Here is an 11,835-nt window from a genome sequence, read left to right as displayed (position 1 = left end):
CGTTACTGCAAGCCTTTTTGCTTGAACGTAATCAAAAGGTGTTTCCTGTTAAGGCAGACAATATGCTTCTCTGAAGGAATCACTGTGACCCACAAGCAGAAAGATGCAGATTTAGTGTTTTACGTGGAAACTGCAGAAGGCACTAACCTGAAGCACTGGAAATATGAGCACACACGCACAAACAGACACATACACACGCCTACATTTGAACAAAGTTGGCAGTTGCACAAACAGTACATTTGCTTTTTTTAAACTTTCATGAGACAAAGTTGTTAAAGCAAACAGAGCTGATGTGTCACATCTGTTAAAGGACACGTGAATGTACACAAAGCAGCATATTTTCCCAAAGCTTAGCATTGTTTAATGCAACACATACTTATTAACTCTGACTGCAGCGACACTTCATTCAATGCCATTTGTCAAACATTTCGGGGGAATCTCCACGATCCACCAAACCAGCCTTATCCATACCATCTATTCTGAAACAACAGCATCTTGCTCAATGTACCTTTTACCCCTGACCCTCTTCTGAAGAAATAATAGTATAAAGATGTGAAACAGTGTCATAGTGGCTGATTAGTATACTACAGGTCTAATGGAGGAAAAGATGGTCAGTAAGGAGAAGAGGGGTGGATGAAGGCCAATGTGAACGTTTTGTCTGGCTTGGTGCAAGCAGGGAGAAGCAGAAAGAAGAGGCCTACATGTGTAAGAGTTGGTGCAATGATGTGTGTTTGATGCATGCATGTTAGCGAGTGTCTTATGTACAGGTGTGGCCAATGATTTCCCTCCATTGCATGTGTTTGGAAACTTTGATGTGGACTAAAGAGTGTAATGGAATGTAGCTAGACAGCGCAAGGGCTGGAAAAATGATCAGACTACAGGTAGCCGACGGATATGAGATGAGCTCCATGCGCACTTACACAGTCGTCCCGCCCTCCTGGGCGCACAGTCAGTTCTAGACCAATCAGATCAGAGCAGCAGGGCGGAGCATGCAAGGTGAGCAGAGAGAGAGCAATGGGAGAGAATGTTAGCATCACTCCATGAGACGCAGCCTGCCAACCAGACGTTTAGTCTGCTTCAGCCCACTCTGCTTTCTTTCACACGCCCTGTGTGCATGTGGCTGTATGAGTGTTGCAGTGAATACATGTATGTGTGTGTGCATGTGATGGTGTTATTGATGTATGAGCATGACAAAGACAGCAGAGTAGGCTTTTGCACTGAGAGGTCTGACCAGTGGGCTGCATGAGAGAGAAATGAGCACACTATTCACATATCAAACACTGCACAAAAAAAGGAAAACAAACCAACAAATAAAAGGCTGGCACATGTTCCTTGACTTTTGTTGTTCCTTGATGTAGTCCACATATTTTAACAATTACAAAAACACACATAAATACATGTGTTGTGCAATTTCAAATGTCTACTTACATGTGAGTTTTTAAGGGTTTTGGGATTTTAATCAAGGAATGCAAATCACAAATAAAATGGTATATGTATTCTATTGTGTTTTACTTTGAAAAACCTACAATGTCCAAAAAGCAAGACATTCAGGGACCATGGCCATCCTCAACACAATCACTGAAACACAAAACAAAGTTATGCAAATTACATTAACAGAGAAGAACAGAAAACCAAAGATCACAAATGAAATAAAATGAGAACCACAGGTTTCTAAACCACCCAAAGCTATGATACACAGCATGTGAACGAGGTGGATACAACAGAGACACAATACAGCAGCATGGGGGGTTTGAAGGGGTTTAAATGGGCACAAAGTGGATTGGGTAAGTGATGGAGTAATATTACATAACGGTGCTGGGGGGTGAGGGGAACAAACTCAGAGGAGAAGAGAAAGAGAGAGAGAAATAATGGTGTGCATGATCATCTTTGTCACAGCTGAAGGCAATCAGCTGTGGTGCCGATGTGGTGGGGATAAATGTGATTGCATAATCTCACGGGAGGATATGCCAAGTCATTGTTGAGTCACATGATGCGCTGTATTTGATATCCCGGTCACCTGTTCCTTCCAGGGATCATGATGTTTTAATTTAGAGGCACTGTCAACTTATTTGGCAAAAGACTATATTACTAATACTAGTAATAGTAATATAGTGGTAAGGGAGGGTAAAACTGATACAGGACAAATACTCCCAGCCCTATACTCATCAATGATCAAAAGTACTTCCTTTGTTGTAGCCATGTCACAAATGCAGTTGACAGCTCGATATGAAGGACAGCTGATGAAGTTAGACGGCTCCTTATAACAATGTAACACGAGGAGAAGGCTGCGAAAGAGTTTTAACATCTTCAAATATTCTTTTTTTTCTAAAACTGGAGTGAAGAAAAAGTGGACATGAGAGAAATATTTTCGACCGTCCTAACTTATATGAACTGGAATAAGGACAAAAGATGAAAGGAAAGGAGCAGGGCTGGAAAAAAATGCACTGCATCTGGAGAGTGCCCTACAAACTCCTGAGATATTTGAAAGCTACGATGGTAAATCAAAATGTAGCCAAATCCTGAGCAGAACAAAAGAGACGTGCATCTGAAAGTTACTCCCTGTGGTACCTATGAACTTTTGACAAGGTCAGGACATTGTTGGGTAGTCGTCAACAATAACACGGCTGTTAATGCCATGACGGGATCATGACGGGATGGTTACACTGTGACACACCATTATAGTTCAGTCTTGGTCAAATACTTCTGAAAATACATCCTTAACTCTTTGAGGTTATCACTAATGTTACTGGACGAGGGGCTGATGATAAGAAGGAAACTCTATTTCTTAATCTTATCAAAAGTATATCAGTGATATATATAAGGATGTATTATGTATTTTTTGATCAAGGACTCTGGGAAAAGCTTGAGGAATAGCAGGAAGGGTAGCTACTAGCAGATGCAAAGGTTAGAACCCAACAGAGTGTGTGTGAGATGAGGAGAGACTTTCAGGAAGTGCATGCCTCCTCCAAGCCTTGTTACCTTGTTTGCACCCAGAGATAATCTACTTCTTCTAAACTACTACTATCACACCCACCCACACACCCACNNCACACACACACACACACACACACACACACACACACACACACACACACACACACACACACACACACACACACACACACAAACACTTACACTCAAAAACACACACAGAAACACTACTATATACTTACTGACTAGTGTTTGTATTTAACAGACAAGATCATTTATCAGAAGGCCAAGGAGTAAAACTGTAACTATAGAAACAAGAAGCAATTTAGACCCAAAGGCGGAGGCATCGATTGCAGTAATGAAGATCTCTAGAACCAATGCCTTGGAAAAACAGAACTATATCCAAATCTTTTATATTCCTAGTATAAAGATGTATAAATGTAGGTGATGCAAACAAGGTAACAAAATATAAAAAACAAAATTCATACAATAAAATGAGTAAGAGGCTTGTTATCTTAAATGGGATTAGTTGATAGGCTTGTTCGGAAAAAATATGTATAAAAAAGCTCAAGTTTACCCTAGTAGCTATAACCTTAAGGTTTACTCTCTTCGGTGTCCTCACACCTGCAGGAATATAAAGGTCTTAATTGTACCTTCAGGTATGGTGTGAAAACAGGAAACCCACAGATAACAGACACCAACAGCACTGTGCTTCAGATGCTTCAAAGACCTAACCTAGTGTCACTGTGTGAGAAGCACGTTTGTATATGCCTCTTTACTATGCTTTATATTTGCTTTTAATTGATATTAGAACAGAATGTATGACCCATAGAAAGGTACAGCACGCACTGTATTAATAACGTTTTTACATGAACAGTTTAAGGGTAGCTAATGCCAGCAATGCTGGTGACCTCTGATCTCATTTCAGCATCATATAGCAGTGGACTGGTCTTTATATGGATAGTTTGCATGTTTCAAATTGTAAGTAAGACCCTATTATGCCTACAAATAGAACAGCCGCTGTCTTTGACTCAGCCTCTAGGTGTCCCTTTTTAGAGAGAAATGCAATCAGACTTAACCCAAAATAGACAACCAAGTGTTGTAGTTGTCCATAAAGTATATTTTCTCTAAATAAAGAGCTAAATAAATGTTGATAAACAGGAGAAAATAATATAAACTCAGTGTGTGCCATGTAGACTATTTAATATTATTTAGACTCATTTACGGTAATAATTCAAATCATGCTGGGCAGGGGAATTGCTTGAGATTGCTCACTCTCTCTGTCTCTGCCACCACGATAAACGATATAAATACTCTTGAAACCATTGCTTTAAAAGGAACCATTTGTTTTGTGGCTCAGTGTGAAATCAGTCATTTTTGCCGTACATTTTCCACATTTCTCTCTTACCTGGCACCTGCCACAGGTGACTTTCTCCCCGGGTCAAGTGATGCTCCCAGCGGCTCCTCTCCCAGTGACCTAGTGTCTTTATTTAGCTGCTGTAGTCGTGAACTGAGCTCTCCCATAACAGAAGGTTTTGCTCCATCATCTACACCAAGTCCCAGCCCGCCTAGATTTCCCAAACTCCCAATACCTAGCCCCACCCCTGGCCCACGAGGCTCCACTGGGTCCCCCCACAGCTTGGACCTCCGCTGGAAGAGGTAGCGCGGCTTGGTGGGGCCGAGTCCTGTCACTGAGGCCGAGCCGCCGAAGGGCAGCCCAGCTCCGCCTGCAGCAGCAGTAGCCAGGGCAGCAGCCTGTTGTTGTGAGAGCAGCTCGCTGTCGGAGCTCTGCTTCAGCAGAGGGTCCCTGAAGGTGACGGGGCCTTTACTGCCTCCTATCTGGGACCTGAGTCGGGGCTTAGGAGGCACTGGCGGCTTGTCGAGCACAAAAGTCAGCCCTTCGGCGTAGGAGGTGTGCGTGGTGTGTGTGTCTGCAGGCTCGCCGCTCTCTGAGGACAGGGTGGACATGCTGGAAACTGTGGAGATAGTGCTGGTGGTCTCGAGATGGTGGTCTCGCTCTCTGTCACTGGAGCTGCGCGTGTCGGCCTCCTCCACACCTGAGTCAGCCGCAGAGCCGGACTCACCCACCGGTGGGGGCTCCAGAGGGTCAGAGGGCTTCCCTGAGACAGCTGCTGCACTGGGTGGAGGTGCCAGCTGGGGAGGCTGAGGCTGGGTGGGCGTCACAGTTGGAGTTTTTGGGGATGACGGAGTTTGGGGTGTTGGTGTTGTAGGGGTGGTGGGAGACGAGGCAGGTAGAGTTGGCGTCCCCTGTGCCTGCATGCCATTAGCGAACTCATCGGGTGGTGGAAGAACTCCAATGTGACGAAGCTCTTCTCTTGTTTCCTCATCGCTGGAGGACAACATTGCAGGAGGCAGAGTCACGGTGTAAGGGTCCACGTCCTCCTCGGAGCTGCCCTGAGCCAGACTCTTGTCCTGCGCTGGACTGGCGGGACGCTGAGTGTGAGGCTGGGCCTGGAGCTGGGCCTGGGGCTGCGAGGCAGAGGGGCTAGGGGATTTTGCCCTTGGACTTAGAGACTTGCTGGGCTCTGTGGACGCGGGGGCAGGTGTCTGTTCTAGGTGTGGATCTACCCCGACTGACTGGCCGTTACTGGTAGCATGGACCATAATAAGCCCTGCTGTTTTCTGCTGTGACGTGTCCATAATACTGATCAACATACTCTTTTTATCCTCAAGTCTCTTCTCCTCCTTCCTCTCCTCTACTCTGGCCTCCATCTCCTGCCGGAAAGATACCGGTGACTGTGATGTGACCCACTGTGGTTTGGTGGGCTGGGGAACTAAAATAGATGTCGGGGAGGAAACAACTCCATACCCCCCTGCCTTGGCGCTTTTAGGTGAAAAAGGGGGAGTTGTGGTAGCCCCTTCCCCATGTGGAGACTCTTTGGTCTGAGGGTCCATGAACAACACGCCATGGCCTGCTCGATCCTGTTTAGTCCTCGGCTCAGGGCTGCCCGTCGGGCTCTGGGAGGTCAGTGCTCTCTCCCTTGCGGCCAGCGCAAGAGCCAGTGGAGAGTTAGGGTCCAGGGGTTTTCCTGTGAGCGGATGGATAAAGGTGGTCCCACTAGGTGAGGGGCTCAGAGCCAAGGCAGGGGGAGGCAGCTGTCCCAGCTCTCGGGTGAGCATCCGTTCATCGATGGAGTGAGACTGAGTAAGAGAGGGGGAGTCGGAGCTGGCTAAGGACGCCCCCTCCATAGTCCCAACGGAAAGGAAGACAGTGGATTTTCTCCGTTCTTCTAGACGACGCTCACGATCTTTCACTGCTCCAGCTATAGCAGCGGCGAAGGGACCCTTCCCCTGAAACATCATCTCTCCCTGGGCACGCAGACGCTCTCGCTCAGCCATCAGCTGCTGCTGGTAGTAGTCTGCACGGCTGGTGTGTGTGTGTCCATGGGTGTGTGAGTGTCGTCCTGAGGGAGAGCTTTCTCGGGAGTGTGCAGCAGCTAAGGCCAAACTGGCTTTTTCTTGTGCATCTTCCACCTGCAGTAAGGCAAAAATAAAAAAACATCATGTTAGAAAGTCTTCGTAACTTATGTATAAAACTAGCAGATGACCATCCTGGAAATGTCCCCTACCTGTAGCTGTTTCACCAGTGGACTTTTCTTCCTCTGGGGCTTGGTGGGTGTGAACAGTCCAATACTGAATTGACCCACATTGGCATAAGGGTTGTCAATAACCCGACCCTTCCTTTTGATTCGCTCAGGTGGAGTAGCAGCAGAAGGACGGGGGATTTCTGTCGGTTCTACAGGTAGATGTGAAGAGTCCTGAAGGATGATCATGGAGCGCGCTTTCTTCTGTCTCTCTAAGTGTGTGGCCTGTCGCTGAGCGGCCTCGTACGGCAGATCCAAGGATGAAGGCTTGAAGCTGGAGCGTCCTCCAGGCTCATGACCCTGACTGTGGGTCCTAGATGGGGGAGGAGGGGGACAAAAGGCTGGGGGAGGACCAGTGTCCAGGTAATAGGGAGGAGGAGGAGGTGCAGTTTGTGGAGGTGGAGGGATGGGATGGGGCTGAGAGTGTTCTCGGAGGCTGTCTGTCATAGAGGAACTGCGGGGAAACCTGTGTTCGGCTGCAAGGGCCGACAGCCGATCCTCCTCAGTGGCACCTGGTGAGGGAGAGGAGAGCACAGATCTTCTCAGGAAATACGACCATTTTAAACCAACCTAGCAGGTCCACAGCTGCTTCCTGACAAATTCACTGCATTGCATCCATCTGAAAATATGTTCTCACATATTTATAATGTATTCGTTGTCTCAAAGACAGCTATACAATATAAGGGTTCAACTCCCAGAACAGACTTAGTGTGGAGTGTAGGCTGAAACACAGACAGCACAACATCTGTAGACAAAATGGAGCATATTTATTTTTTCAGAGATGAGAAGAAGAGCCCTCCCTAATATGTAAAACGTATAACTTACTATTTTTGATTTATTTGGCAATTAACTAATTGAATAGTCCTTCAATTAATGTACTAGAGAACAGGGAAAATGCTTAAATAATAAATAACGTATTAATGAAATAGGCTTTGCACTTAAAATCTGCTCTGCAAATTTGTGTCTGTGAATATCTAAGCACATTCTGAACATGCAATGCATTGTAATTAAGTATTTACAACCATGTTAGCATTTGTTAAGCTAAATTAAAACTGCCTACATGCTTTTCTTTCTGGGTGAAGTATGCAATTTTATGGGAAAATAGATCTTCCCTATCTTATATCCTTTATGCCAATTTAAACCTGTAAGCATACTGCACATAAGATGCACTATCATTCACCTTATTTGAATATGTACAGGATGGGTGATTGTTTTACCAAAAGACTTGGTCCTGGACATCCCCTTGGGTAGCGGTATGTGACCCCTCTCAATGCCGGGGTGCAGACCTCCATGTAGAGTCATCCCTTGTCTCTCAAACAGTGACTGCAGTTAAGAAACAGATATTTAATGCCTCTAAAAGGCTGTGTAGCACATGTGTTTTTGAGTAAATTATACATGAGCCTTAATTCATATGTATGCCAATATTGTGGCATATGCTGTCTGCCAGTGTGCTTTGTGTAGGTGCACTCACACTGATCTCTGCTGGTGTAATTCTCCTGCTGGTAGGCCTTTGTTTGACAGTAGCTGCTCTGTAATCTGCCTCTGAGGGCTGAGAACGCAAGATAGACTCCTGTGATGCCAACATCTCATCTAGTCTCTCTGTTGAGAAGCAAATGAGGCAGAACTAAATGCTGAGACATAAGACTGTGGAAATATTGTGTCATCAATTCTGACATTGCAAACACAGTAGAGAATATAAAGTGTGATTAAAAAGGCATCTCCAAAATGTTGCTATGAACTACAAAGTGAGGTCATGCTCCATGTCTATGGTATTAAATCACTGCTCCATCCCAAATTAAAAGTTCAATGTGTTAGACCACTAGGGAGTGAGTTCTACGAATTAAAAGAGATAGAGAAAGAGGAAATCAGAAAAGAAGGGGAGAAAGAGAGTCCACATGTTGCAAGTGTTCTGCTCTTCAGCTCTAAATCAACACTGCTGTAATTGACACAGCAGTGAGGAATTATCTTTATGACTTTCAGAGAGGTGTCAATTCAGACTCACCTCCTCTTCTCCTTCGAGCAGAAGCTTGGTGGGAAAAAGATAGCGTCAGCAGAGGAGGGAAAGAACAAGCCAACACAAGTGACTATTCAAAAAGTCAGGAGACACACCGAGCTTATTAACAAAAGGGAAAGTAGAAATGTGACAGAAAAAGGAAGTCTAGGGTTTGGAGTTGGCATGCCAGCTTTCTCACCCAGTTCTTCCAGCTCAGCGGTCATGGACTTAGAGCGCAGCGTCAGGGTGGTGCTGGGGGCTCTCTTGGGTGGCGGGGGAGCTGTGGAGAAAAGGCATGGTGTTGAGGATGAAGTTGAAGGGGAAGAAGATCCTTTGGATTTGCGGCTCAGTGCCCTCCTGGCATCTCCCAGACGGCTAGCCCATCCCGTCTTCACTGATTTGATCTGGTTAAATTCAGATGAACTGGACGGCCCCCATTTAACGACGACCTTGTTCGGGTTACATTTGGATCCCGACTTCTTCATGCTTTGCTCTCTGTTGATCCGATGGCTTATGAATGTTTCAGTCTGTCTCCAAGACTTTCAGTATTCTAGTCTTTGTGCTGCAAGAATCCCTCTCTGTTGGGGAGCCCAGAGGCAGTACATGTACAACTGAGTCCAGTCTGAAACAGCCCTAGCTTTCTGAATCCTCCCATTAGAAAGAGAACAACAGAGTATGTACGCCACAATAGGCAGAAAGAGTAAAATAAGTGTGGCAAGGGGAGGGAGAAAGTCGTCCATCTTACTTTTAATATGCTGCCTGTCTGAAATGTTGCAGGAGAGTATCAGACAGAAATGCGAAGACACACACATGCATATCCTCCCACACGCGGGACCACTTGCAGATACACTGAGAAAACTCCCTGAGGGAGGACATGATGACATGTGGGCAAGAGATTACAGTCAATTCAAAAGCTAAAGAAACTGATGCGCTGCAGTCTTTATAGCCCAAATCCCATGGGAGCACCCGAAACCTTCTAAACTCATAAGGCGGCTGGGCTGGTATCATCCCACTGAAAAAACACATCTAACAAATATCAGCTCCAAATACAACGGACAGAGGTACAGATTTCAATAAAAGGCTTTAAAATCAAGTTACAATGAACACTGTAATTAACCAAATCAAAAAGAATGTGGTCATGTATTGAAGCATGTTAAATCTGCAGTAACGACGTAATGCCATGCAGTCGGACACAGAACATGAAGCCACACACAGCAGCAGCCTATACATGCTATAACAAACCCAAGTTTCCTGTCAACACCCCAGACAGAACTAGATCAGCTCACTCTATCCGAGATCGCCCGGCTCACACTTGCATGCACTACTGTAGAGCAAACGATCTCTATATCCAAACGAATGCCTTGTGTCCCACTCGAGCCTAACTATCCTGCTGTCGTCAGCAGCTGCAGATCTAGTGAACATACGCCATCCTGGGTACAGTCCGTATCAAACATCTTCTTTCGTCACCCGTCTGCACGCTCTGGTACAGTAGCAGGGAGCAGAGGAGATGGAGGAGGACGGAGAAAGAGAAACAGAGTCAGAGGGAGAGAGAGATGCTTCTGCAGGAATGTAATGCTTAATTCAAACATGCAGTGTAGTCACCATGGCAACGGTGGCAGTAGTGAGGCCTCGCATGGTGCAGAGACTGTGTTTTGTATTGAGTGTTTGCCTGCGAGTTTCTGTGTGTGAGAGCATGCCTCTTGCATTTTTTAAAAGGTGCAGCACAATATGCAGAGTCCCGATGGACAGCAGTGCGGCTGGAGAGGGTGTTCAGAACTCCTTAGGATGATCAAATAAGAAATCTTTGAGGAAAAGTTTGAAACAGGAGGGAAGGCTCTCCTCTCTGAAAGAATACATATGCTCCATTTTGTCTACAGCTGTAGTTCTATCTGTGTTTCAGCCTACAATACGTACTGTACTAAGTCTGTTCTGGGAGTTGAACCCTCTGCCTGCAAGCCAAGTCCCTTTGGACTGAGTTACTGACGCCAATAATGCTAGTCCACATGAATGCATATTTTCATGTAATTCTAATAATCCACAAAGCCTGAATATTTTGCACGCAAAACAATGTACAGTATATGAAGATGATTTTGGTAAATATTTTCTTGCTTATGGTAAAATGAGAGAATCATTATTTATTTAGTTAAATTCAGAATAAGGACTGGAATAAAGTGTAAAACAGTATGAAAATCTGGCTAAAAGCAGCTTTAAAGCTCATTGGTTAACATCATCGATTGTTCCATCCATACAAATACCTGTAAAATGAAAATTCTCCCATATATGTGGAAGATTATTTCATGGTCAGTGGTAGTGAACACCCAGAGTCTCCGACGATTGACTGGTAACCTCTAAGCACCAAGAAATAGTTCGACACATAACTCCCAGTAAAACTACACAATTGTATACCTTGGACTTAGTCTGGATTAAACAAACAAGATATTTTCTCAGCTCAGCTAACCAGATGCTTGCTGAAGCCTCATATCTTACAGACATACATTTGAGCTTGATTGTCTAATTGAGGCAAATTTCCCAAGATGTCCCAAAAACGTTAAACTTTAATAAATAATAAAGACTGAGTGGATTCAATCTGCTGATGGAAAGACTGTGACGTGCACTGGAAGCTCCAAAAACAGGCACTAAGTGGACATGAGAGCGCAAAAGAAGGAAAGAGAGTTTCTTGATGCTTTTTTTATCTGAATTACATACTTAAAGGTGGGGTAGGTAATTTTGGAGAAACCAGCTCGAGTACGCTAGAATTTGAAAATGCACAGCCTGAAAAAATCTGCCACTTCCTTACATAGCCCCTCCTCCAACACACACGAACGTACACATGACCAATGAGGGCACGAGATAAGTTTGTCCTCAGATGGAAGGCTGACAGGCAGGTAGGCCATCCAGTTATTTTAGCCGGGCCGGCTCAGATGATTGGTCGTGCTTTTTACAGTACTACGGCTTCCACAGATGACATTTTTTTATGGATTTATTGTCAAAGCACTTAAGATATTCATTGCTATCCGGATGTTAAGAGCATTCCATGGAATATAACAAAAAGTGTATCTCAAGCCGGTTTCTCAAACTTACCTACCCCACCTTTAAGTTTACTTATGGCGCGTTTCCACTGCAGGCCTCGCTCAGCCTCGCTCGGTTTGGTTAAGCCTTATTAGGCCCGGCTCACTTTAATGCTGCGCTTCCATTACAGTTTAGGAGCTGGGGCAGTAACTATAGTAACGCAGTGTAGGCGGAGCCGTGACATCATCTTCAATGAGCACCCGTGAGCACCCCAGAAAAAACAACATCAGCCGTTAG

General features: G+C 45.1%; 1 protein-coding gene across 1 annotated transcript in view; it reads right to left on the bottom strand.

Annotated features, from left to right (window-relative positions):
• The window catches only part of shank3a (SH3 and multiple ankyrin repeat domains 3a), a 75,893-nt gene that overhangs the window by 5,391 nt on the left and 58,667 nt on the right, over positions 1–11,835 (bottom strand). The window contains exons 13-18 of the mRNA XM_010794429.1: positions 8,729–8,809; positions 8,539–8,562; positions 8,008–8,135; positions 7,754–7,859; positions 6,522–7,048; positions 4,340–6,426 (exon numbers count right to left, since the gene is read on the bottom strand). Of these exons, the coding sequence (XP_010792731.1) occupies positions 4,340–6,426; positions 6,522–7,048; positions 7,754–7,859; positions 8,008–8,135; positions 8,539–8,562; positions 8,729–8,809 (2,953 nt within the window). The remainder of the gene's footprint in view (positions 1–4,339; positions 6,427–6,521; positions 7,049–7,753; positions 7,860–8,007; positions 8,136–8,538; positions 8,563–8,728; positions 8,810–11,835) is intronic.

This window comes from Notothenia coriiceps, unplaced genomic scaffold (genome assembly GCF_000735185.1).
Source record: "Notothenia coriiceps isolate Sejong01 unplaced genomic scaffold, NC01 NC01_scaffold00037244, whole genome shotgun sequence".
NCBI classification, from domain to species: Eukaryota; Metazoa; Chordata; class Actinopteri; order Perciformes; family Nototheniidae; genus Notothenia; species Notothenia coriiceps.
Note: the sequence above shows the minus strand (reverse complement) of the source record. Positions and strands in the feature narration are given on the sequence as shown.